This window comes from Helianthus annuus, chromosome 13 (assembly GCF_002127325.2).
Source record: "Helianthus annuus cultivar XRQ/B chromosome 13, HanXRQr2.0-SUNRISE, whole genome shotgun sequence".
Lineage (NCBI taxonomy): Eukaryota > Viridiplantae > Streptophyta > Magnoliopsida > Asterales > Asteraceae > Helianthus > Helianthus annuus.
Genome location: NC_035445.2, coordinates 157,224,334 through 157,252,183, shown reverse-complemented (window position 1 = coordinate 157,252,183; position 27,850 = coordinate 157,224,334). Strand labels below are relative to the sequence as shown.

The following is a 27,850-nucleotide window of genomic DNA, read 5'->3' as shown; positions in this document are numbered from 1 at the left end:
CAAAAGTGAAACTCCTGGCATCCTCAAGGATCTTCTTACAATGTTGGAAAATCTCTATACGTTGAAAGTGAAAAGGATCCGAAGCGACAATGGAACTGAATTCAAGAATCAAGTTATGGATGAGTTTTGTACTTCTAAAGGCATTCTTCATGAGTACAGTTCTCGTTATACTCCACAACAAAATGGTGTCGCTGAGAGGAAGAATCGGACTATTATTGAAACTGCAAGAACAATGTTAGTAGAGTCGGAACTCCCTATTCAATTCTGGGGAGAGGCTGTATCGGCTGCTTGCTACACGTTGAACAGAGTTCTTACAGTTAAGAGACATGGCAAGACTTGCTTCGAACTCCTTCAGAGAAGGAAACCGGATCTTTCTTACCTTGAACCGTTTGGTGCTCCTTGTACTATGATTGAGCCGGATGGAAAGTTTGGTGCACGAGCTATCGAGGGTTTCTTCCTTGGATATGCAACTCCGAATTTTCGTGTTTGGAATCTAGCTACCAAAAAGATTGAGCTATGGAGTGAAGTTAGGGTTCAAAGGTACACGAGTCCTGTTAGGGCTCCGGGTGATCCGTGGATGTTCGATTATGATGGATTATTTAACTCCTTCAATCTGCCAACCTTTGACGAAGAATCAGCAGCGGCTCGGATGTTGTTAGAAAGTGACAACGCTGCTGTCTCGCCATTGGTCAGACCTATTGTTGTTGACCCTCAAGCTTCTACGTCAGTCAACAATATGGTTCAAAATGAGGTTTATGAAGATGCTGCTGATTATAATGACTCTTCTGAAGATGATGAATATCATGATGCAGCCGAAGGATCTTCAGCTCCAGCTGCTCCTGTTCAAGGTGCCTCTGGTGATACACCTCATACGCAGAATATCGATACTGCTGAAGGGAATGCATCCACTTCTAACCACATTCCTGGTGTGGAGTTGGTTGTTGATCTTAATCTGAACAATTTGGGTATCAATGCTCGTGTGCCAGATAATCCTGAAATGCGGATTCACGATACCCATCCCCAGCAGAATATCATAGGAGATGTCCATCGCGGTGTGCAGACGCGTAATCAGCTGAGAAACAACCGGAATGCTGGTTTGTATTCAGCTATAAGAGAGTCTGGTCAACAAAATGACTGGTCCTTCGCGTGTTATGTGTCACAAGAAGAACCAAAGTCGTGGAAAGAAGCATTGAAAGACAGTGCTTGGGTTGAGGCCATGCAGGAAGAATTACAGCAATTTCACAAGCTGGGTGTTTGGAAGCTTGTTGAAAAGCCTGAGAATTACAAGAAGATTGGCACTCGATGGGTCTTCAAATGCAAGAAAGACGACCGTGGAGTGGTAATTCGAAACAAAGCTCGTTTAGTCGTTCAAGGTTTTCGTCAGATAGAGGGTATCGACTACAACGAAGTCTATGCACCAGTTGCACGTCTGGAAGCTATTCGGATCTTTCTGGCTTATGCCTCATTCAAAGGATTCAAGGTTTACCAGATGGATGTCAAAAGTGCATTTCTACATGGTGTGGTTGAAGAAGAGGTATATGTCGAACAGCCTCCAGGTTTTGAAGATCCTGTTCATCCCGATCGGGTTTGGTTGCTCAACAAAGCTCTCTATGGTCTTCATCAAGCGCCACGAGCTTGGTATGCAACCTTATCTACATATCTGCTGGAGAACGGTTTTCGAAGAGGTCTTATCGATTGTACTCTCTTCATCAAAGAACAAGATGGGGATCTTCTTCTGGTTCAGGTATATGTTGATGATATTATTTTTGGTTCTACTAATGATGTTTTGTGTAGGAATTTCGAGCGCATCATGCAGGATAAATTCGAGATGAGTGCTATGGGGGAAATGAATTTCTTTTTGGGCCTACAAGTGCAACAAACGGAGTCTGGGATATTCATCCATCAGACTAAATATGTTGGAGACATCTTGAGCCGGTTCCAGATGTCCGATGCAACGCCCATTGGTACCCCATTGCCAACTAATCACGGAATAACTCCTGACGTAAAGGGTGAACCTGTTAGCCCTTCATACTATCGCGCGATGATCGGATCCCTTATGTACCTCACAGCATCAAGGCCAGATATAATGTACCCAACATGCCTGCTTGCCAGATATCAAGTCAACCCGAAGGCCTCACATCTTGCAGCTGTCAAAAGGATTTTTCGTTATTTGAAGGCTTATCCAGACACCGGTCTGTGGTATCCTAGGGATAATAACTTTGACTTGGTCGCATTCAGTGATTCTGATTTTGGCGGATGTAAAATCGACGGCAAATCCACAACGGCTGGATGTCAGTTTTTAGGAAATCGCCTAGTCACCTGGCAGTGCAAGAAGCAGACGTGTGTCGCTACATCAACATGCGAAGCTGAATACATTGCTGCATCAAGTTGTTGTTCACAAGTTCTTTGGATCCAACAACAATTGCGGGACTACGGTTTTGAATTCCTAACTACTCCTATATACGTTGATAATTCTGCTGCTTTAGATATCACTAAAAATCCTGTGCAGCATTCAAAGACCAAACACATCGAAATCAAATATCACTTTATACGTGATTGCTTTGAGAAAAGGCTAATCGATGTTGTTAAGGTCCACACCGATGACCAACGTGCCGACTTATTTACCAAAGCTTTTGACAAATCTAGATTTGACTTCTTATTATTGGTAAATGGCATTAAGGTCAAGCAAGAGTAAACCAACATCGGAAAATCATTTTTGTAAATATCTTTGTGTGTTTTTTAAATTTATCTTAGTTTGTTGATTTTAGGGGGAGTAAATCCAAAAATCGGAAAATACAAAAACATCGAAAAATTTCAAAAACACAAAAACAGTAGAAAATCAAAAATGAGTTTCCTGGAGAGCAAAAGAGAAAATGATAGTACATCAGTGGTCTATCCTAACCTCTTTAAACCTTAAATGCAAAACGATAAGCAGCTCTATATAAGATGTATCGGTAGGCTCACAATCATTTTAAAGTGTGCAGGGTGATATAAATCTTAACCGACTGAAGACCAGGTGGGAACCATTCATTGGCATATGGTCTTAGTACCGAAATTTCGTTTGATAGATTGCCGAGGTTCTGAGATATTCGGTCTTTATGCTGCTTATCATCTGGGTATCATGGTTGTATCTTTTACCGAAAAATAACGGGGACGCAAGTCTAGATCTTCCATGATACTAGACATACGTGTACATATTGCATACTGCATTCGACCTCAATAAGTGATAAACAATCACATGTCCAAATCAAATAAGTGATAAAATATCACATTTATCCGGGTGTCAAGTTCGTCTCTCTGCTGTACGGAAGTACTGACCTGTTCACGGACTTGCACCTGTGCCCTCATGCATACGAAAATCAAGTTCCTTATCAATAAGTGATTATATCACATAGGACTTGTTTTCAAATCAAAATAAGTGAGTATCTCACAATTTTATACGGTCAAACAGATGATAATCGGTATACTCACCGGTAAGATGAACTCTCGTGCATACCTTGATACGGGAATGTGTCGTGATGTGGATGAACACCGGTCGGTAAGTATAAATCATACATTAACGTATCCTCTAAACATGATTACATCTGATAAGTTGAGATTAAGTGGATAACAATACCGATAATTGTTATAGGATGCTTATCTTAATGATTAACTAACTGAACAACAAGAGTGTTTTGGCATGACCGTACACTGATATGATTCTCTTACCCTCGAAACTCGCAAAAAGAATGTCTGTATATATTTATTTACTGCTTAACTTTTATTGTTTTTCTTTTAAACAGTTTCGTCGTTTGGTGCATATCAGCACGACATTAGCGGTGATGTCGTTTGATAACACTCAAAGGATATTAAAATTGTTGTCTTTTAATTTCAAAAACACACCTAAAATCTGTGTTTTAATATAAACTTTATAAAAGCCAAAAAGATTTTATTTCTACTTTATTTTCGATCGTACGATGTTGGAGCTCAAGTCTTCGTTGCCTGAAACCTGAACGAAAACCAAACTGACTAAATCTTCATAAACGGTCGAAATTTGCATGTTTTGAAAGTTAAAGGCTAAAATTGAAAAAAAAATTTATTAAACTTTCAAACTGTCGGACGGTGTTTGATTGTGACATGGTCATTCGTGTGTCATTTGTTTATACTATGTTCCAAGCAGTTGTTCTCATTACGCGTTTAGATTTCTTGCATGTGCAGATTCTAAGGGCTAGGAGAACATGGTCGATGACAAGCTTTGGAATGAAGACACGACGAGAAGGCGCTCAAAAGACGAAGATGATCGAGTTGCCGCTGGCCATCTTCAACACCACAAGGATCTCACTTCATAAAGATAAAGTCCATTCACGAGCATAACTCAAGGGGGAGCTTATGTTAAGGGGGAGTTTGTCAACACACTTCCTACATGATACGGGTAGTTTGTTGATACACTCTCTGCTTTCAAGACGTGAAGACTTTGAAGATCCTCCGACCATGAAGACTTGAAAGGACATCAGAGTTTTGGAAACTCGAAGACCAAAGACTGTCGAAGTTCGAGACAAGTCTACATCTATAGAAGATAAAGACAAGATAAAGACAAAGCTACAGCCAAGGGGGAGTTTGTTGGTGCACTTGTGTCTGTACTTTGTCTGTATTCGGTCTGTATGTAAACGATGTCCTAAATCAGTCTGTAAGTTGACCAAGTCAACTATCCTCCTAGTTTGACTTGGACAACATGATGTTTGTCTGGATCGAAGGATAGCCTCGAAGGATACGCATCATCCTTCGAGGTGCTCGAAAGATATGGTTCGACCATTAGACATCGAAGGATGATCCTTCGATGTCCACGCTGATCGTTCGAGCTCCCTGTCATCGATAGATGATCCTTCGGACCATCTATCGATCCTTCGACCAAGACCTGCTGTGTATGGGTATAAATACCCATGCAGTGTGTTAGTGTTAGATAGATGCACATTTGGAGAGTTAGAGAAACTCTGCTGGAAAACACACACACACACACTTTAGAGAGTTTGCAAACAAGATTGTAAACATTGTGCTTGTAACCGTAAACCTTCATACGTATTAATACAAGTGGTGTTAATCGGTGAACTTTGTGTGTTCTTGTGTTTGTTCTTGCTTCATCCCGGTTTGCCTACTAGCTTGGATTCCGCACTCGCTAGTGGGTTAGTATAACAAGGTTTAGGTTTGTTCTCGATCCTCCGAGAAAAGGGACCTACACGTTTGCGTTTCATTATAGAAAAGATGGCCGTTCAGAAGCATGAATACTTTGAAGAAGTTGCCGTTATATAAGTTACGTTATATTGAAATTAGGATCCTAGTCGCTTAATTTGTTAATTGTAATCATATGTGTTTTGTCATAGAAGTTACGGTTATTCGAATCATGTCTGGTCTATGAAAGATAAATGATCATATCAAGAGTTTGAAAAGATTATGAAGATACTTAATGAAATATGCGTCTACGAAGATGTATGTTGTCATGTTGAGAAATAATTAAATAAACGATTTGTTGTGTGTTCAACAAATGAAAATTTTAATTTTTGTACATTTCGGTTTTTTTTTTTTTTTTTTTTTTTTTTTTTTTTTTTTTTCTAAATGTACATATGAGTCCCACATTTCATGTGTGGTGTTTTTTAGATAATTTCATTGCATTTGGGGTGCATGTTTTGGGTTTCTCATAAATTTGCATATGCAAATTTTGTATTTGGCATATTGATTCTGAACTTCCATAATCAATAAACCTTGGTTCTCAATATCCAAATGGACCAGATCGTGTGATTAACTTCCTAGAGTTTTGATTGTTATTGTATGGCACATCTTCTATATCTATACATTGCTTCTAATTGCTAAACCCATTGGTTTTCGTTTAACCAATTATCTATGTCACGTGTTAATTTCAAAAGCGGGTTTGATTTCCACTAGTACAAAATAAGTTTTTTGGTGCTGTATTTTATGCTTTATTTTATGTTGTATCATAGAGCACCAATAAATATACCACCAAATAATAGGATTTGTTGGTGCTGTTCAATAACAGCACCATTAAATCTCCAAACACACCACCAAAAGATCAATGATGAAATACAAGTCCCACCACCATTAAATCTTTTAACACACCACCAAAAAATTAATATAAACTACCACGTGTCAATTAATAACAAATCTACATAGCACCAAAAAACAAATCTCCATAGCACCAAAAAATAAGACAAGAAAAAAAATATAGATTTTTAATATTTTTGCAAAATTCCAGAATTTTTAGTAATATTTCCTAATATAATTACAATTACATACAAATGCACATGCTCACGACAAAAGTTAACTAGTATTAAACAACCCGTTCAAGTATACGGAATTACAAAAGTATGAAACACAAACTAATGCTTACAAGATCAAAACATCTTTTTAAATAAATCCAAACATTAAATCTACCACTAAATTCTCAATTTGAGATTCTTCAAAATCCCCTTCTTCATTCCAAAGCTAAAAACAAATAAATACAAAAGTTAGATTTCAAATATATATAATTTAATGCAATAAACAAAGTTTATGAATATTTACAAAAACTCACTCGGTTAACCAAATCATGTTGTATAGAGTCGATAAACTCTTTCATATGTTTGATTACCATATACCCACATTCCTAACTGCCTTTCTGTTGTTTGCACTGTATCATATTCACAATGAATTACTTTGATTAGACTATTTTAAACAATAAAGTATTCACATACCTGTACCATGATTTTAAACAATAAAGTATTCACATACCTGTACCATGTGCCACTTAAAATTAATCTCAAAAACTTCTTCAATGATCTTGACGAGCTTGTAATTTTTAAGGGTCTTCCCATCATTTATAGAATCAACAATATAGCTAAATTTGAAGTCCGGGCAAACAATTATAAGCGACCAATGTTTCCTACAAAAATAAAAAATATAGAACATATTAAGTATGTATTGTAAGCGTATGTGTATATGGTGAGGAATTTATATTACCCAACTAAGTTTGGTGCAAGATAGAACATTTTTTTAGAATGAAGCTCATGTATTTCTTTTAAGTTTTTTTTAACGTCTTCAAGAAGTGTTTTACACCGTGATCCAGTGATTTTTTGTGGATTGAAAAAAGCAAACCTAGAATTGGGCGACTCAAAGAAATGCCTAAAAATGTGACAAAGTTAGTAAATTCAATTCTATCTAAGCATATTATGGTACCATATAATAAAAATAATAGCAACTTACATGGCAAACCAATGTAATATTGTGACATCAAGCCAACCCTCCAAGAGCATGGTTAACAATTCGAAATACAAGATGTTCTCATAAACCGACCGGGGATACATCCCGTCAGGTGAATTGACCCGAATGAAAACTTCAGTGCGTGTTTCATCTGGGACACACAATCCCGAATGTTCACCAACAACAGAATAAACCTGAATTTTGATACAACTCTCATTCATAATCATATTTGGAGGGGTTCGCCATGACATACCTTTAGCCACCGTCACTTCCTTGCGAGCGTGCTAGGGAGACAGCAACTCGCATTTGGTCAGGTTCTGCAAAACCATAATTAATTTTTAATATATATATATATATATATATATATATATATAACATTTTATTGAACAAACTATAATTATATATTACCTCGATAGGTGGATAGTCGATAAGCGGTCCACCAAGACTCGTGTCCACCCGCGGTGATGGGACTCTATCATGGTTCACATCAACACCTGAGTCATGCTTTCCTTGTTTTCTACCAGTTTTCTTCGTCTTCTGAAACTTTGTTGCACCTATAAACTCAATATTGAAACTAGAGTTAATTGGCAAAATCGTCCCTGAGGTTTGGGCATGTTTATCATTTTCATCCAAAATAACTTTTTTGTACCAAATAGCCCCCAACGTTTGTAAATTTTTATAATTTTCATCCAATTGCCTATCTGGGTTAGAAACAACCGTTTGATGAGGGTTTTATTTTTTAAATTTCCCACACAACTAATGAAGACAAAATATAGATAGATGCAGTTTCTTTACACACACATTCCAAGAAGAGGACACTATGTACACCTTATATTTATACTAGCTAACATTTTAAAACAAATATGAAAAAGTTTCTAACGTTATTCATCCACATAAAATAGATTATGCATCTCTATGGAAATGATTGGTTCTAAGATGGCCTAATATGTTCTCTATATACATGTGCCCATCAACGTTAGGTCTGATGTAAATTAAACACAAGTAGATTATAAGAAACTGAAAATATAAGAAACATGATCTTATGCGTCTACCTAAGCCTACCAAAACGGGTGGGTCGGTCAGATAATGGGTGTAAACGGAGTCTGAGCAAAATTGGTTCGGGTCAAAACCTGTCGTATAGTTTGAGTTGATCCAAACGAACTCATATGCATTTTTTTCATATGAATTTGAATGAGAATTTCTTTGGGGTCATATCTTTGGGCAAAAAAGCTAAACGTTAAGTGAACCATCACCATGAATAGCCAAGATTCATGTTCAGGTTCATTATTTTAACCTGCCAACCCCAAACCCGTTAATTTGCCAATAGACAATCATACTGAAAAGCAAACCTGGTGCCCATGCCTTTTAGTAGTTGTATACGACTGACGTGAATCACTCAAACCTTGAGATATAAGAATTCCACTTTTTTAGGTGTAGGTGTTCCTATAACATAATTAGAACATGACATGAGAAATGGAAAAATAACATATTTGTTAGAGAAACTAAGCACATAGAGCCAGCTGATAAGAAAACTTCTCTCCAAGAAGGGAAGAGCAAGTATGCTAGAGAGTTTCTATGTACAAAACACAAGAAAATTCAGCAGCATTGTTTGAGTTGAACAAAAGTACAAAGCATGTAATCAAAGGTAGAATACTAACCAAATTAGTAATTCACACAACATTCTATATACGAATATTATTGTGCATCGTCAGTTAAACAACTGTTTTAACATATCAAGCCCATAGTTACATTCCATTCAATAACATACTTTACTAAAAGAATTATACAACCTACATGGATCTCCTTTTCTAGACAAAAGGTCTTATGGTTCACTCAAATCATAAACAAGAAGATGAAGTATATATATAACTTCCACTCAATAGCAATAAACTACAAACTATAAATACAAAAAAACTTAACAAACAGGGGTCCCTAGAGACGGAGGAATTACCACATGATCACAGTAATTTTAACTATCAAATTACCACAGTAAACAGTTTGGTATTACTTGCAAGTTTCCATTCAGAGGAGTAATTAAAAACCAAAATACGAACCTAATCTTTACCGAAGCAGTGAATGCCCCGACATGGCGACATATGCCCTAAACGCATTGTTTCATTCTGCGAAAAAAGAAATCGACTTATAAATGTACGAAACATATAAAAAATTAACACCAATTAGGTTATTAAATTCAATTTAATTCTACACAAAAGAGATGGTATCCACAAATACCAACTTCTACTTCTAAGGCTGCATAAAAGAATCTGCAAAACATAAGTTTCATCCAAAAATAATTGCCAGATAATCATTCATCTAATAAAACATGTGAAACGGAAGTTTTTTTGATTGATGCGTTTCATCGAGCAATTGGTATGCATCTTCAACCTTTCTCATTTACACACCTACAAGAGAGGTCAATTGGGATGTGACATCAGTGATTGTAGTCTAGGTAATCCGGGGGAGCCGGTTGTTGGTGTGAACGGCTACAAACAACTTCTATAAGAATACAAGATGGTTTCGGATGGCAGAATCAACACCCCGCAGGCCTATTGGAGATATGCGATGGTCAAGGGTAGAATCGTGACGGTGATTTAAAGGGAGGGTGAGTTGTTTTCTAGGTGAGTGTAAGGGTCACAGGAGGGAGGACAACCGTTTTAGGTTAAAAGAAGGTGGGAGGAAGGAGATTAATTCTTTTTGGAAGGAGGGAATTAGATTTCTTTAGATAGTAGGAGGGAAGCTTAAAATTTTTGAAAGCATTGAAGGTTGCCTCAAAATTGGTATAACCATAACATGGAATCGATCCATTTCCAAATTATGACATATATGCCCATTCCCTATTCATATAACATAATTTGGTTTTGATTACCAACATAAAATATATTTTATATAAATTAATAAATAATTTTTCATTATGTTATAAAAACAAATAATGATGTTGCTTTTAAATGGTTACTAAGATCACGTAACAAATAGTAATAGAGCTTGATGCACGTTCACAACTATAAAAATATACAAATAAATTAAGAATGCAATTAAAGACTTCAGAGAAAACTAATACATTGGGAGGGAATTAGACTTGATGAGTGATTTTGGTGAGAGATTTTTAATTGTGTTCAAGACTTTAGAGGAAAAGTATAATACATTGGGAGGGAACGATTTCTTTCGAGAAATTTTGTTAAAGTGTTTAGGTCTTTAGACCATGCGTAGTCATAAAAGCCTCTTGTGGGGCGTTATGCGACACGTGTCATGCCACGCTACACGAGGGCTTTATGGGGCGTTATATCACTAGAGCTCGTAGTCATAAAGCCCCTACCCATCGTTACCTAATTATTAATTTTCAATTTTATTAATTAATTATAAAAAACCTTGCTTTTTTGTGATTGGTCAAGATTTTGAAAAGAACCTCCACAACGCCGCGAAATGCATGGCGCCTCCCCATTTTTTTGCCCCATAACGCCGCCCGTCGCAGTGTGTTGGGCACTATGGAGCGTTATGACCCAAATAAACCCACTCTTCGCGCCCCACTACAGGTAGACTTAGGAGGGAAACTGGAAAAAATTTAAAAGAAATGCTCCAAAGCTTTAGTGGTATAGGCAAAGTATCATTAGATGAAAATTTTAGTGGCACACGCAAAGTGCCATTAAATACGTAACTTAGTGGCACAATGTTAAATGGCACTAAGGGTCTGTTTGGTATGGGGTAATGGAATGGACGTGAGAATGGAATGGACGAGGTAATGGAATTGATCATTACCATTCCATGTCTTGTTTGGTTACCATGTGAGAATGGAATAAACAATTACTTTTTGTTGTTTGGTGTGTGAGAAACAACGAAGGAATAAAATCGGATGGCGGTGGTCAATGATGGGCGGCGATGGTGGGTGGTGATATGCGGAAGTTGTAGCGGCGGCGGTGGTGGGTGGAGACGGCGGCGATTGGAGACGGCAACGGGTGATGACAGAGGTGGTGGTGGTGGGTGACAACGAAGGTAGGTGGCGACGGTGGTCAGGGGTGGTAGCGGTGGTGGCAGGTGGTGGCGGTGGGTGGTGGTTGATAGCGATGGCGGAGGTGGGTGGCGACGGCGGCGGTGATCGAAGGTGGCAGCGACAATGGTGGCGGCGATGATCGAAGGTGGGTGGTGGCGGTGATCGTAGGTGGCAACGACGATGGTGGATGGCGGCAACGGCGGTGGCGGGGATGGAGGTGGGTGGTGACAATGATGGTGGCGGGTGATGGCGGTGGCGGCGACGGCGGTGGCGGTGAAGGTTGGTGACGATGGCGGTTGGCAGTGGTGGTGGGTGATGGCAACAGTAGTAGGTTGTGGTGTTGTTAATGAAGGGTGAAGACATAATGGAATGGAAAAAAATAGGGGGGAGAGATGGAATGATTTTGAGGAATGAAATGCATTTTGAAATGGGCGATTCCATTCCATCGACCAACCAAACACTCTTTTCTTCGTTCCCTCTTAATGGTCCATTCCATTCCATTCCACCTCTCGTTCCTTCATACCAAACGCTACCTAAAAGTGTATGCTAATCAAATGTGAAATACATAAAGTGCTAATAAAAACTTAAATTAGTGGCACAAATGCTAAATGCCATTAAAAACGTATGCCACTAAATGATTTTTTTTTTTTTTGTAGTTAGAAGAGAAAGAAGTTAGATTTAGATTTTGAATATTATCCGTTAAAGTTAAAGATAATCATTTTGGTGTTTTGGTGCTATTTAAAAGTTTAAGCCTAAAAAATCAAATTTATTTTGTATTTACGAGTAAAAAATCAATTTTATTATATATTTTGGTGCTATTAGCAACCTTAGCCTCAAATAATTGATTTTTTGGTGGTTTATAACTTGTAAGCATTTAATGGTGGTGTATAATGTATTTTTAAGTGGTGTGTTTTGTTATTTGGTGCTTTCTATTATAAAATAGCACCAAAAACATGAAATTTACACCACCAAAAAATTGATTTTGTACTAGTGTTCGCGGGTGGTTTTTGTTAGTCAGTTTGAAAATTTTAAAACATCATTGAATATTTTGGGTTACAGTTTACAGGGTTAACCAATCGAACAAAAAAAAAACAATGTAGAATGTGAGTTTTGACCTGCTAGCCTTTATATTTTAGTTGCCATCTTTTATATATACAAATTATGTGTTCTTTGCTCAACAACTCTCACTTCATATTTATCTTCTATTATTTCTCCTTTGAACACAAGATTTCTTCGGTTTAAATGCTTCTATGTAAAGATTAAATACTGAAAGCTTCATAGTAAAGATCAATCACATGTTTAAATGCTTATTATATATTAGTTTTGTATCTTAAAGATCCCAGGTTGCTTTTCATGGCGTAGCTAGCTGTCAATTAGGCTCACTGTTTAAATTAAAAAGAAAGAGATAAAATATGAGGAATTATGGATTTGGTATATATTTTGTTTAGTGTTTGAGCTTTACATCAACTATACTTATCATATCCAAAACCAAATACATCCCAAAAGTTGATATTTTTATATTGTTCATTAGTACATAAGAAAGACATGCTAAACCGAAAACTAAACCGGATCCAAACCATTTGATTAACATGTTTGGTATAATCGAATGAATTTGAAAGACCAAGATGAAATGGATATATACAATATTTTTTGGATGTGATAATGTATAAGTACTACGTTTTCTTATGTACAAATTAAGTTGATTTCCTTTTTAAAATAAATGTTTTACATAATCAACATCCGCCGCAACGCGCGGGTTAACGGCAACTCCTTGCGTTACAAAGTGCAAACCACGGGATCCATTCGTGTACTTTAAAAAAAGCTAGGGACCAAATCCAAAATTTTGAAAAACCACAGGGACTATTCTTTTAGTTAATATTTCTGTTAAAAAGGTAGTATGTGATGTGTATCAGTGTATGAATTTAGTTGCATCTTTAATTAAACTATGTAATTAGCTTTCATCTTAACATGGGTTCTGCTATGTTCATCTGCCTTCTTTTTTTTTTTCTTGAAAGAATCTGATTTTCGACATATTCCTGGTTTTTTTTTTAATTTCAAAACAGGTTTACATTATAGATTATGGTCTTGCAAAAAAGTATAGGGATGCCCAGACACACAAGCATATACCATACAGGTATTGGGGTTGATTATGCCAAAACTTGTGTGGAAATGATATCATTTTTTTCTAAAGTAAAATTCCATTTTCGTCCCTGTGGTTTGGCCAGTTTTGCGACTTTTGTCCATTTTTCCGCATCTGGATCCAAAAGGTTTGAAATATTTCCATTTTCATCCGGCTCGTTAACTCTATCCTTTTTCCCGTTAATTCAGGGGTATTTCCGTCTTTTTTGTTAACTTAAAAGGAAACTCGGTTTTTTTCATTTTATGTACAAGCATTAAGCATAATATACGAGTATTTAAAAAACTGAATTGCCCTTTAAGATAATAAAAAATACGGAAGTACCCCTGACTTAACGGAGAAAAATGGATGAAGTTAAAATAGCAAAACGTCAAACTTTTTGGATCGAGATGCGAAAAACAAACCTTTGGGCGAAAGTCACAAAACTGGCAAAACCTCAAGGACGAAAATGACATTTTACTCTTTTTGCTATCTTGCTTGCTGGTTTGGTTTCACAACTGATATGTTCCTGCAAATTTTCGTTTCAGGGAAAACAAAAATCTTACTGGTACTGCCCGTTATGCTAGTGTTAATACCCACCTTGGCGTTGGTAAGTAATTATGCCTGTTTGGGAATATTTCATGAGAGTAAATTACGTTTTTGGCCCCTGTGGTTGTATTACTTTTACTATATTAGCCCAAAATAAGAATTTTTAACATATCTGCCCCAATGATCTCTATAACTAACCATTTTGGCCCCTAAGTCTAGAGATCATGGGGGCCAAAATGGTTAGTTATAGAGACCATGGGGGCAGATATGTTAAAAATTCTTATTTTGGGCTAATATAGTAAAAGTGATATAACCACGGGGGCCAAAAATGTAATTTACTCATTTCATGATGAAATTTTTTCTGTAATAGTTCCCACTAGCTCAAATTATATGTAATTAATTTGGTTAATCATGGTTTTTTTTTTTTTTTTTAATTGTAGAGCAAAGTAGGAGGGATGATCTGGAGTCTCTCGGTTATGTGCTCATGTATTTCTTGAGAGGAAGGTTGAATATTTCACAACTTTATTTATTTAATTGTTTGTTTGTTTTTTGTTAACCTTTTAAAGTTATTCACTAACTTTGTTCTTGTATTTATGTGGTTGTAGCCTTCCTTGGCAGGGGCTGAAAGCGGGCACTAAGAAGCAAAAATATGATAAAATTAGTGAAAAGAAAATGCTTACTCCTATAGAGGTGTTCTTAAGATCTAACATTATAAGCAGTTCGTTGTTATAAATAAATGACATGAATTTATTGTTAACGTCTTAATAAAGTGATTTTTAAATGAACGAAATCTGCAGGTGCTTTGCAAGTCTTATCCAACTGAATTCACATCGTATTTTCATTATTGTCGATCATTGCGGTTTGATGACAAACCAGATTATTCATACCTGAAAAGGCTTTTCCGGGACCTTTTCATTCGAGAAGGTAAAAACCTGAATATGTTTTATATAGTTTTGTTTTTTTTTCTTCCTCATTTATATGATGACACCATAGTTGTTAATAGCGAATAGCAAACGATAGCAACACGCTATCGATACACTACGTAGCATTAGCAATGAAATGGTAGGCGCTATTTTATGTTTAGCAATACACTAGAAGAAAATTTTAGAAATATTGTCTTTTATCAAAATACGCTGTTTTGTATTTATTAGTATATTACTATATCTATAACAAACTAAAATCCTGCTATTTTATAAGTATATTTTATCGCTATTTGTATTAAAAAAAAAGCCTATAATCCTGCTATTTTCACGCTATGGATCATAGTTATTGATAGCGAAGATAGCGCTCGCTATCGCGCGCTTCATAGCTAAGCGCCCATGTCTCGCAATCTCTTCAGTAGCGACTCCATTGCGTGATTATAGCGGATTCCGACGAAGAATTCCGGCCGGAAACCTGCAATTTCTGCCGGGAACTTGCTGGAAACTAGGAAGAAGAAGAGCGGCTGCGTTTTTGTTGCGTTTGAGCCTTTTTAGGGTTAAATAAGTTTATGGATTTTAACTTTTAACCCCTCAATCTTTTATTAAGTTACATTTAGTCCCTAAAACTTGTAAAATATACATAAAAAGTGTAAATTTAGTTTGTGTATTTAACATTTTAACCCCCCTATTTTCACTAGCTTACATTTGGTCCTTAAACTTTAAATTTATACATAAAAAGGTATAAAATTAACATTATATATATAAAAAAATTATATAGATAGCTATTTTTTATTTCTTAAATTTTTAACTATCTTATCGCTAAAAACGAATTAGCGGGCGGTCGGGTATTTCATCGCTATCGCTACGTAGCATATAGGTACGTTGTCGCTATTTGCTATCGATAACTATGCTATGGATGCGCCAAAATCAGATTGCGGCCTATTGACGCATTGCTACGCTAAACTCTATAGCGGACACTATGCTAACTACTAACAACAGTGGATGTCAGTAATGTCACCACCATTGCCATTGTTGTTATCTTTTATTCTTTTGAAATAGATTTATGTGCTGTGTTTGTGTTTCAGGTTATCAGTTTGACTATGTGTTTGACTGGACCGTTTTGAAGTATCCCCAAGTTGGTTCAGGTTCCAGTTCCAGTTCTAGAGGGCGGGTAAGTATTTATTCTGCTCTAATTACATACTCTCTATTTTTCTTTTAGGATTTGCTTCCTCTAATTGTAAACATTTACTACAAAATCAGACGGTTGGCAAGTTACCACTGAATCCTGGGCCTTCAGCAGAAAGAGTGGATAAAACCCCAGGTATGCTTTTCTCTTTATTTTCTACTCTACTTTTTTACGTGCATGTGTAACTGTCTCTAGGAGTGTGTGTGTATGTATGTATGTATACCGTGTCAAGATTCTTTATGGTATGTTTTTATAATGATATATTGGCAAAGTAGGCTGGAAATTTTGGTGATAATTTATATATGTATATGTTTTAGTGAAACCCGAGGTTAGAGATAGATTCTCAGGCACAGTGGAGTCATTTGCTAGGCGTACCGGTTTGCATGGAGAATACTCAAGACATCGATCTTCAGAACACGCAACACCATCTAAAGAAATGGTTAGTTGTCCTAATTCACAACTTTCTCTGATGACATGTTATCGATCTTTTGGTAAAATAAATATAAGTGGTCATTTACATCTTTCGTACGGTACCTATATGTTACATAGCGAATATCAATAAATAGCGGGCAACTATTTTGTAAATAGCGATACACTAAAAAAAATTTAATAAAATTTTATATGTGTATTATATCAAATACCCTAAAATCCAGCTATTTTATAGCTATATTTAATTGTTATTTATATTAAAAACTAAAAATAAGTAAAGGTCACTACCATCGCTAGATAGGCTATAGCGAGTGTAGCGATCACGATTGACAACTATGGCCTCATGCTAATGCTCACAATGAAATACTAAGAGGGTGCTAGATGAGTGGGCTGGGGCGCTTCATGTAATGAGTTATTTTAGTACGTGTTGGAATGGGTTAGGTCGGTTTGACTTGCACACAATTCTGTATTTTAAACTTTTAACAAAAATGTTATGCGTTAATTATGCTTAAAAATAGTATTATTGGTTATTGGCAATGATAGTTGTATTCTTTGGAAAAAAAAAAAAAAAACGATTTGGGAGGTTGTTTGCATTAAAAATAGACTTTGTGCAACTTTTGACTCGCTTGACCCATTTAACTCCTTTCTTTTTTAGCTTATTATTTTTACTTGACTTGTTTGAGATAAATCGTAACCTAAAAAAGATTCACTAGTAAGTAAAGTGGTGGGAATTCTAACCTCTAGTATCCTGTATCCTTTGCATTTTCTGTGTCCAAATTATATATACTATAAATATGTTGTTTAATCACATCAACCAACTTTGGCCCCTCAACTTTGGCATTAATCAACTTTAGCCCCTCAACTTTAATAATGACATGTTTAGTCTCTCAACTTTTGACTTTAATAATGACATGTTTAGCCCCTCAACTTTAATAATGACATGTTTAGCCTCTTAACTAAAACATCAAACAAATTTAACTCTCGCTAATTGCTTATTTTTATCTACATTTCGAACCCGCTATGGAGCACGGGTGGTAATAAAAGAGCGGACTTATGTGTGGATCAAAAACAGAGCCAAGTTAGGGAGTGTATCCTATGAGAATTGGTGTAAGAGCACTGTTGGTTCTCTGTTTCTTGTAATGTTTTGTAAACCTTGTAGCCTATGGCTACTGTGAATATAGTTCCCCTTTATGTTTAAAAAAACCCTTTAATAATGACATGTTTAGCCCCTCAACTTTAACAAACAAATTTAGCCCCTCAAATTTAATAATGACATGTTTCACCTCCCAACTTTCATAATGACATGTTTAGCCCCTTAACTAAAAATCCAACAAATTTAGCTTTCGTGATTTGCTTATTTTTATCTACGTTTTGAACCTGCTACGGAGCACGGGTGGTAACCCACTAGTTTAATCAAATTTACCTACATAAATGGTATACTTCATACAAGAGAACCGGCACAAAACCAAAAGTATGTAATATGTTAATCTTCTAAATTGTGACTGATGAAGGATCTAGGTTAGTTAGTTGTATCAGTTTTGGATGAAAATAGTGTATTTATCATAAGGGATATTGCATAAGGAGGTTTTGATGGTGGTTTTTTGGTCTATCTTTTATGCATACAATTACATTTTTATATTTATATTTATTTTTATTTTCAGCAAGGTGACTCAGATAGAACTCGCATCACACGAACCAGTAGTACTTCAAAAAGAGCAGTCGTATCAAGCAGCAGACCAAGCTCATCTGGTGAGCCCAGTGAGAACCGGTCAAACCGGCTGGGTTCAGGCAGCGGTCGCATATCAACCACTCAAAGGCTCCACTCTCAACCTGGGTTTGAGTCCAAGTCATCATCTTTCACACGGGCTGTACCGTCATCAAGAGGTGGTCGGGATGATGCCCTAAGAAGCTTTGAACTGCTAACTATAGGCAAGAGGAAATAAGAAGTCGGTTTTTTCGTTGTGGGACCCTCATGAATAACCATTGTCTCTCATTTACAACAAAACCCTTGAAAGATTGATCCTTGATCTTGAAGTCCTGAAGAAAGAGATTGTATCTCACTGCAGGGTGAATGTTCATATGCTGTCAAAATGTTTATGCTAAAGAATCATTGAAACTGGATTTGTCTTGTTTTTTTGTACCTATGTCTAATCATGCCTGCAATTATGTCAGACTTGTATTTTATGAATTAAATTTGAAAATATGAACATACACTTTTTTTCTTTTTCCTTTAATTGTGTTTGATATCTTATAAATGTTACTAAATTATAGCATTTGTAGGGGTTTCGTGTCAAAATTGAAGAAACAGCAAAAAATAAGTTGGAACTAATTATAGCAGCGCGAAAGAATTACATGTTTTAAACCAAATTTGTTTGAACAATTAGCTAACCTGTCCGTTTTGCAACCTTTGATAACATGTAACCGGAGAGGGGGGGGGGATAGTGCACTGTCCTCCCAACCGCTAAAGTGATCCCACTCCGGGAGCCGCTACCCGACCAAGCTAGCTCCGCGGTGAATTCCCCTTGCCGAGTTCCTCTGGGAAGAGGTGGGCGTCGGTGGCCAACTGGCTACCCCAGTTGGTTTACAACTTTACATGTAACCATTAAACAATAACACAACAGTAACAAGTTTGAAATCTTACACTTAATAATTACTCACATAATTAATAAACTATTACAGAGATTACAAGAGTTAAAAGAGACAATTTATAATATTCAGAACTAATTATGAAAATCAGCATCAAAAGTTGACCCAAACCAATCATCTTAGCCGGTGAGGTCCACCCATCTAGATAAGGTTTATATGCAAACCCATTATTATTTCCATTAAAACTGAAAGTAAAATGAGACCACATGGAAGAGATAAGCTTATCCACCCCTGATTTGCATGGTCCCGAACAATAATACAAACCTTGAGATAACAATTGAATGAATGAAACCACTATCAACAACCAAACAATTAACAACAATTTCATCTACACCAATTTCAATAATCTCATCATAATCAATGGCTGAAAGCGTACTTTCTGTCGTCCTCCCTTTGCTCATTGAGAAGTTGGTCTCTGAAACTTCGAATAGCATTGCTCGCTACAAGGGGATTGATGCCGAGATTGAGAAATGTCAGGACTCGTTGAAACTAATCCAACGTGTGCTTGCTGATGCTTCTCGGAAGGGGATAACTGATGATGCTGTGAAAGGATGGCTGAATGATCTACAGCATTTGGCTTATGACATCGATGACGTACTCGATGGTTGGGCAACCGATGCTATGCATCGTGAGTTCACCCACGAGTCAGAAGGCATGACCAGCAAGGTAAGAAAGCTGATCCCAAGTTGTTGCACAAACTTCTCACCAACTATTAAGATGCATGACAAGTTAGATCGTATTAACGCCAAGTTAGAACTTCTCGTTAAGCAGAGAGATGATTTTGGTTTGAGTGTGGGAGGGGAAACTAAGCCAAAAAATAATAACAGAAGATTCCAATCCTCTGTTGTTGATCCATCTAGTATTGTTGGACGCCAAGCTGAGAAAGAGGCACTGGTCCAACAGTTACTGTTACCAGCGGAAGAACCATGTGATAGAAACTATAGCATTGTTCCCATACTTGGTATGGGTGGGGTTGGGAAAACTACTCTAGCCAGGCTTTTATATAACGAAGAGCAAGTCAAGGATCACTTCGAAGTAAAGGCATGGGTTTGTGTTTCAGACGAGTTTGATAGCTTTCGCATAAGCAAAGAGATCTTTCAATCTATGGCAAAAAAGGAAATTTCAGATTTTAATGAGCTTCAAGAAGCTCTCAGAGATCACCTAACTGGGAAAAGATTTTTACTGGTGTTGGACGATGTGTGGAGTGAGAGACGTGAGGATTGGGAAACCCTCGTCAGGCCGTTTTACACATGTGCTCCAGGAAGTAAAATCATTGTAACAACACGGAAGGATAAATTGCTCAAAATTCTGGGTTACAATCCTCTAAACAAGCAGCTGGAGAGCCTGTCATATGATGAAGCTTTGTCCTTGTTCGCTGTTCATGCTTTAGGCGTAAGAAATTTTGATTCACATTCGTCACTTAAACCACATGGTGAAGGCATTGTGAAAAAATGTAATGGGTTGCCTTTGGCATTGATCGCACTTGGGACATCACTGAGGAGAAAAGAAGATGAAGATTCATGGAAGGAAGTGTTAGAAAGTGAGATATGGAAATTACCGGATGAAGACGAAATCATCCCCGCCCTAAGACTAAGCTACCATGATCTTTCCGGACCTTTGAAGCAGTTGTTCGCATACTGCTCCTTGTTTCCCAAGGACTTCCTGTTTGACAAGAAGGAACTCGTTTTGTTATGGATGGCTGAAGGTTTCTTGCACCATCCAACTCCAAGTGACTCAACAGAAGAACGCTTGGGTCATGAATTCTTTGACGAGTTGTTGTCAAGGTCGTTTTTTCAACATGCACCTAATAATGAATCGTTGTTTGTGATGCATGACCTCATGAATGACTTGGCAACATCTGTTTCTACCGAGTTTTTTTTAAGGTTAGACAATGAGAACGAGAAAAATATTAGGAAGGGAATGTTGGAAAAGTACCGACACATGTCATTTGTTCGGGAGAAATATGTAGCTTACAAGAAGTTTGAGGCATTTGAAAGAGCCAAATGTTTGAGGACATACTTGGCAACTGGGGAGGTAGGAAGGTGGCCGGAATTCTACTTTTCCAATAAGATTCTCACCAACTTGCTTCCTAAGTTACCACTACTAAGGGTTCTAAGTTTGAGCGGCTTTAGAATAAGTGAGGTACCGGAGTCTATTGGTACTTTGAGGCACTTGAGATATCTTAATCTATCTCGTACTTGGATCAATCATTTACCGGAAACTGTTGGCAATCTCTACAATTTACAAACATTGATCTTGTTTGGTTGTAATAACTTAACTAAGTTTCCCAACAGTTTCCGAAAGCTTACAAACCTACAGCATCTTGACGTTAAGGATACCCCGCTTTTGTTTCAGATGCTGTTAGAGATTGGCAAGATGAAAAGCCTAAAAATTACTCTCTCGAAAATCAAAATCGAAAGTGAAAGCGGAAGTGAAATAGCCAAACTTAAAGACTTTAAGAATCTATATGAAAAAATTTCCGTTGTAGGTTTGGAAAAAGTGCAAAATGCAACCTATGCATATGAGGCGAACTTTTCACAAAAGAAGCTTCGTGAGTTAGAGCTTGTATGGAGTGATGAGCTACATGATTCACGAAATGAAATGCTTGAAAAAGAGGTCCTAAATGAGCTAAAGCCTTGCCAAGATGATTTAATACAACTCAAAATTTGGTCATATGGGGGACTGGAGTTTCCAAAGTGGGTTGGGGATCCCTCGTTTCTTCATTTGAAACATGTGTCAATAAGGGGCTGTAAGAGATGTACATCAATACCGCCACTGGGACAACTACCGTCACTGAAGGAGTTGTTAATTGAAGGCTTACATGGAGTGGAAGTTGTGGGTTTTGAGTTATTTGGGACTGGTCAAGCATTTCCTTCGCTTGAAATTCTAAGTTTTCGTGATATGTGTGGGTGGAAGAAATGGTCAGTGGTTGTGTTTCCACGCTTGCAAAAGCTTGAGATGAAAGATTGTCCTAATTTGGTTGAAGTCACACTTGAAGCGATGCCTTCATTGAATGATCTAAGAATAAGTAAATGTGATAGTGGTGTGTTGAGAAGTCTGGTTGAAGTAGCTTCTTTAGCAGTCACCAAGTTGAGAATATGGGAGATTTCAGGGCTTAATGATGTGGTGTGGGGAGGTGTTATAGAGTCTCTGGGGGGAGTTGAAGAATTAAGAATATGCAGGTGTAATGAAATAAGATACGTGGTGAAATCAGATGCAGATGCAAGTAAGATTCTTGTGACGCTGAGGAAACTGGAAGTGTGGGATTGTGATAATTTGGTGAGTATAGGAGAGAATGAGGAAGAGGAGGAGGATAATTGTAGAAGCAACCTCCTAACATCTCTTAGGAAGTTGAGAGTGTATGGTTGTAAGAATATGGAGTGTTGCAGTTGTCCAGATGGCATTGAGGAGTTGAGTGTACGGGACTGTAGTTCAATGTCAGTTGTCTCGTTTCCAAAAGGACAGGAGAAGCTCAGGTCACTTGAAATCATTAGTTGCAGGAAACTAATAGAAAGGGGTTGGGGAGGACAAAAGACGAACAACAGAAGCGGCATGCCCATGCTTGAACATGTAACGATATATAATTTGCCAAATCTGAAATCACTCATTGAACTGAATTGCTTGGTTCACCTCACCACATTGCTTATTGCAAATTGTGAAAGTCTTGAGTCATTTCCAAACAATTTGGCGTCGTTAGAGAAACTGGAAATAAGAAATTGTCCCAAATTGGAAGTTTCCTTTCTTGGTGACAATTTGACGTCATTGGAGGAACTAAGTATAATCAATTGTTCAAGTATGGATTCTCCTTTTTTTAGTTGGGTTTGGCCTCCCAATTTGCGTTCCTTAGAAATAGGAAACTTGAAGAAGCCTTCCTCAGAGTGGGGTCCACAGACATTCCCAACCTCACTTGTGAAACTCAAGTTATACGGTGGTGGTGAAGATGGAGCTGGAAGTTGTAGTCAGTTTTCTCATCTTCTTCCTTCATCTCTTATTTCTCTTACTATAGATAGATTTGAGAAATTGGAATCATTTACAACGGACCTCCAACACCTCCAATCTCTCTCTTTTGAAGATTGCCGTAATCTGAAGAAAGTGTCTTCACATCCCCAACATCTCCAGCAGCTCTCTTTTATCCATTGCCCTAAGATGAAGGATCTACCAGAAATGTTGTTGCCTTCACTCTTGAGATTAAGCATCTGGTATGATTGCCCAAAACTGAAAGAAAGATGCAGTAAAAGAGGCAGATACTGGCCCCTAATCTCCGATATCCCCCGTATCGACATATGAAGGTCTCTCTCCCTCTGCCTTTATATTATTAAACGCTTTTAAATGTATCTCATATATGTGCTTTACTGCTTTCTTTTGTGAAAATTGTCTACTAATTTGCTCTAACTTAATGTATCTCATTAAATTTCGTTATCTTTTTTAGAGTCCATTTCAGATAGAAAAGGGAGCATGTAGCATTTGTTTTATGAGTTTATGTGATTATCTTCATTCTCTTTCTTTATTTGGTAAAACAAAATCTGAACTCATTTCTTTTAACACTTTATTCAATAATTTCATCAAATGAAACACTTGAATTATTATTTAGTTATATATCCCATCATGTGACTCTGAACTGCAGAGTTCCAAATATATTTTAATATGTAGAAATTATGAAACACTTGAATTATGTTTGTACACTTATGGCAGTCCCAGTTACTATTTTGTTTCTCTGTAGTCTAATACTTTATTTTTGTTATCATCTTTTAGCTTTCCTTTTTCAATATCACAAGTTGATCTATGACTAAACTGACCATCGCTGATTTGGTGCTGCAGGCTCAATTGTGACATGAAGCATTCTGTTATAAAAGAATCGGATGTATTTGCTGGTAAAGTGCTGCTGCATCTTAGTTGTGTTCTGCATCTGCTGAATGATTCATCAGACTATGTACCAATATTGTATCCACTTGCTGCATCGTAAAACAGATTTGTAATGTTTATGTACACAAAATTGACTTCAAATTGATGATTGTGTATATATCTTTTGTTCTTCATGTAGGGATAGAAACATAATTGTGATGTTTGCTTAAAATATCCTTTGTTTTCAAAAGGCCCTGTTTCGACCGGTACCCATTTCTGTCAAAACCCGAAACAAAAAATGACCATTTTTCTAAGTGACCCGTCATGGCCCACACACCTCCTGACCCGCCTCACCTGTTTTACCAGGTATACTATTCTATTAAGTGACGCCCCGCTTACGGTATAACGTATTTATGCGTGGGCTCTCGAGGGCAAAAGTGAGTGCACTAATTTTAATGTTAAATTACTAATTTCGTGAAAATAACGTTAAAAGCGTTAAAAGCAGGGGACGGTTAATCATGCATCATGTGGTGACGTTGATAGCCAAAAGACAAGGGATACATTCACTAATCGGCCTTTGTCCCAATTGCTGAGTGTTATGTGCCTTAGGTCCAAGGCTTGATGCAAAACTGTTGGTGCACTTGTGTCTGTACTTTGTCTGTAATTCGGTCACGATGTAAACGATGTCCTGTTTAGTGTTGTAAGTTGACCAAGTCAACCATCCTCCGGTTTGACTTGGACAACAGTTGGTGAAATGTTGAAAGATGTTCTGTGTCGAAGGATAGCTCGAAGGACAGCTTGAAGGATAGCTCTCGAAGGATAATGTTGATCCTTCGAGGTGATCGAAAGATGAACCTTCGATGGATGATCGATAGATCATCCTTCGAAGTCCATGCTGATCCTTCGAATGACTTGTCATCGATAGATGATCCTTCGGACCATCTATCGGATCCTTCGGACCAGACATCATGGGCTGGGTATAAATACCAATGCAGTGTATGTGTTAGATAGTTCAGACAGTTAGACAGAATACACACATCCGAGAGATATTCTTGAGAGCATTCTGTCCGGAACCCTCACACACGCTTAGAGAGTTTACAAGTTAGATTTGTAAACATTGTGCTTGTAACCGAAACCTTCATTTGCATTAATACAACTAGTGTTAATCGGTGAATCTTGTGTGTTTGTGCTTGTACTTGTCTCATCCCGGTTTGCTTGCTAGCTTGGATTCCGCACTCGCTAGTAAGTTAGTATAACAAGGTTTAGGTTTGTTCTCGATCCTCCGAGAGGGACCTACAAGTGGTATCAGAGCCGTGGCTCTTTACCTTGTTTAAAACCGGGTGTTTGTTCAAGTTTTGGTGTGTTTGGACACTTGGTTTAGCACCCGTTTTTGTGGTTTTTCTTGCACTTTTAAACTGAAAAACGGTTCCTAAACCTTCGGGAGTGTTCAAGGTTGGGTTGGGTAACTTGAAAACTTGTTTTTGAGTGTTTTAGTAAATTCCGGCCATATTTCCGGTCAAAAATTCCGGTGACTGGGTTGAGGATAAGGTTATCCATTTTGGGCAACTTTTCAAAGTTGGTGGGAAAGTAAGGCCTGCACATCCCTTCTGCCGAAAGTTGACCTTACCTACCCATCACCTTTTCACCAACCAATCACATCGCGTCAGTGTGTCAGAACCTCTCGAAAGATATCTTTCAACATCGAAAGATCATCTCTCGATCAAGGAAGGCTCGAAAGATCATCATCCTTCGACCCTTCCTTCGAAGTCTGAAACATATCTTTCGACCAAAGGAATCTATTCGAAAGATAAGTGTCCGAAAGATAGGGATTTAACTCGAAAGATAAGGATCTTTCAAAAGGGAATCCTTCGAGTTCTTGAATCTTTCGAAATCATTGTTCGAGATCCAACAGTAGTCTTTCGAGTACTGTTGATCTTTCGAACAATAGTTGATCTTTCGATTTGGGTCAGTTTATTGTTAACAAGTTTCTGTGATTTAAGATCTTTCGGACCAGGATCCTTCGGCTGTGCTATCTTTCGGATTATTCACTTAGCATTTATTTTGCTTATTAATCATGAATCCGAATTGGTGGAATCCGGCCCCCGACAGTGGTAAATATACAAGTTCTGGTTCCACTCCCTCATGGTGGGGTACTCCGGCGCCAGACAGTGGAAAATACACGTCTACAAGTCTATCGCCTTCATGGGCCGAGTCTCCGGTATCGACATCTTCACAAGGAAATCAGTGGGCGTTGGTATCAAATCAAACTCCAAGTATTCAAAGTATTCTCTTAAGTGAAAGCGAAACAGGAAGTTTGAATCGACCTCCGAAGCTGATGCATTTAAATGAATATCCGGGATGGGCTGATCGTTTTCGTACATATGTTTTGGGTCAGAATACAGAACTGTGGATACGCTTCACCACAGATCTTGATCAGGCTATTGAGGTTGCTGCTTCTTCAACTGCCACATTTGCGGATCTTCCAGAGGATCAAAAGAAAACATATGATCTGGAGAAGAAAGCTTACGCCATTCTCACTCAGGCGTTAAGCAAAGATATATATCATCAGTTTGTCAGCTTCAAGACTACCAAGAAGTTGTGGGACGGTTTAAAGACCAGAGGAGTAGGGAATGAGGCAACACGTCAATTGCGTCATGATCTGCTCAAGAAGGAATTTGACGGTTTTGCATGCTTGGATAAGGAGTCTTTGGGAGATATGACAAGCAGATTTTATCATTTGCTTACCGAGTTGAACAACTTTGGCGTAACCACAACTCAGACAGAGGTTGTGAAGAAGTTTGCTGATGCATTGCCTCCCCAATGGAACAGTTTTCTGGAGATTTTAAAGTATAATGGGGTCATGGCTACTACAAACATCAACGACTTCGTGCAGTTGTTGGAGAACAAGGATCAAGAAGAGACCTTGAAAGCTAAAAGAGTTCCAGTGCCACAGAATCCAGAAATGTATTATGGAACTACAAGTTCCTCTTCCTCAAGAGCTATTGTGCCAAGCAGCCAACATGCTCCACTGCAGACAGCATTTGTCACAAGCACTGATATGTATGGCAATACAGTGCAAGTTCCTTTTAAGCCTCCTCCAACCACAGACATGTATGGAAATCCTATACAGCCACCTCCTCCTCCTCCTCCTGCTCAAACACAACGTGCATGTTATGGAGGAACATCATCTGCTGGCCAACAAACAAAGTCAAGTACAGTGCAGCTCGACACTTCAAGCTTCTCCAAAATCAGTGTAGAAGTAGCTAAAGAACATATGGAGCTACTTAACACTGTAGTGAGCGCGTACTGTGGGTTAATAGAAGGTCAGATTGGCAACATCAATCTGACACAAGAAGATTATAGGCAGATTGATAAGGAAGAGATGGATCTGATGGATATCAAGTGGGCCTTTGCGAGTGCTGTGAGAAGAGCAAAGGATTGGATGGAAAGTACTGGCAGAACCAGCTTGGAAAGTAAGCGTGACACCAAGTATGGGTTCGATAAACAGGCAGTGAAGTGCTTTAACTGTGGTGAACGGGGCCATTTTAAGAGGGAATGTACAAAGCCAGCTCAGCACGGGAATCAAAATCCCTTCAGAAACCAAGGCAACCAGCAGAACAGAAACAATGAGCGTATATTGGTGCCTGTCCACAACCATACTAACCGGGCACTTGCAGTTCAGGTGGATGAAGGTTGTGACTGGTCAATCCAGTTGGGTAGTGATGCACCCGATGGAACAGCGTGTTTTGCTCAAGTTGTGAAGGAGCTAGTTCACACCAGTGGTGGAGAATCTTCCGCCAGTGGTGGTGAATCATCTGAAGATGAAGACTCTTCTGGGTACAGCAGGAGTGTTGATGAAGAATCATCCAATTCTGGTGATGATCATGTGGGTGAGACATCAAATGCAGCAATTGATGCAGACATTGATGAACTTTTGGAGGAATCTGCAG

General features: G+C 37.9%; 3 protein-coding genes across 12 annotated transcripts in view; 2 read left to right on the top strand and 1 right to left on the bottom strand.

The window, feature by feature from the left end:
• Positions 1-18,585, top strand: part of LOC110899983 (casein kinase 1-like protein 10) — a 96,925-nt gene extending 78,340 nt beyond the window's left edge. The window contains exons 5-13 of the mRNA XM_022146879.2: positions 13,276-13,346; positions 13,877-13,938; positions 14,318-14,381; positions 14,483-14,567; positions 14,675-14,801; positions 15,883-15,968; positions 16,058-16,118; positions 16,301-16,422; positions 18,074-18,585. Coding sequence (XP_022002571.2) covers positions 13,276-13,346; positions 13,877-13,938; positions 14,318-14,381; positions 14,483-14,567; positions 14,675-14,801; positions 15,883-15,968; positions 16,058-16,118; positions 16,301-16,422; positions 18,074-18,355 — 960 coding nt within the window. The 3' untranslated portion in view covers positions 18,356-18,585. The remainder of the gene's footprint in view (positions 1-13,275; positions 13,347-13,876; positions 13,939-14,317; positions 14,382-14,482; positions 14,568-14,674; positions 14,802-15,882; positions 15,969-16,057; positions 16,119-16,300; positions 16,423-18,073) is intronic.
• LOC110899984 lies at positions 6,295-9,999 on the bottom strand. 10 transcript variants are annotated; one of them, XR_002570687.2, is made up of 8 exons: positions 9,630-9,999; positions 9,282-9,347; positions 8,577-8,670; positions 7,636-7,781; positions 7,231-7,544; positions 6,760-6,910; positions 6,563-6,722; positions 6,295-6,474 (listed from the first exon to the last, which is right to left on the bottom strand). XR_002570687.2 is itself a non-coding variant. In XM_022146880.2 (7 exons), exons 5-7 carry the CDS (start codon positions 7,476-7,478, stop codon positions 6,397-6,399), a joined length of 477 nt encoding a protein of 158 aa, XP_022002572.1. In that variant the 5' UTR covers positions 7,479-7,544; positions 7,636-7,781; positions 8,577-8,670; positions 9,282-9,347; positions 9,630-9,999; the 3' UTR covers positions 6,295-6,396. The 10 variants fall into 10 exon arrangements, 3 of the variants coding, with proteins under 3 accessions (XP_022002572.1, XP_022002574.1, XP_022002573.1); XR_002570685.2 differs by having other exon boundaries at positions 6,563-6,658; XR_002570688.2 differs by having other exon boundaries at positions 6,563-6,646.
• Positions 18,586-19,256: 671 nt separating the features above from the next.
• Positions 19,257-24,076, top strand: LOC110899981 (putative disease resistance RPP13-like protein 1). The gene is made up of 2 exons (XM_022146878.2): positions 19,257-23,347; positions 23,877-24,076. Exon 1 carries the CDS (start codon positions 19,419-19,421, stop codon positions 23,343-23,345), a length of 3,927 nt encoding a protein of 1,308 aa, XP_022002570.1. The 5' UTR covers positions 19,257-19,418; the 3' UTR covers positions 23,346-23,347; positions 23,877-24,076.
• The last annotated feature ends 3,774 nt before the right edge of the window (positions 24,077-27,850 follow it).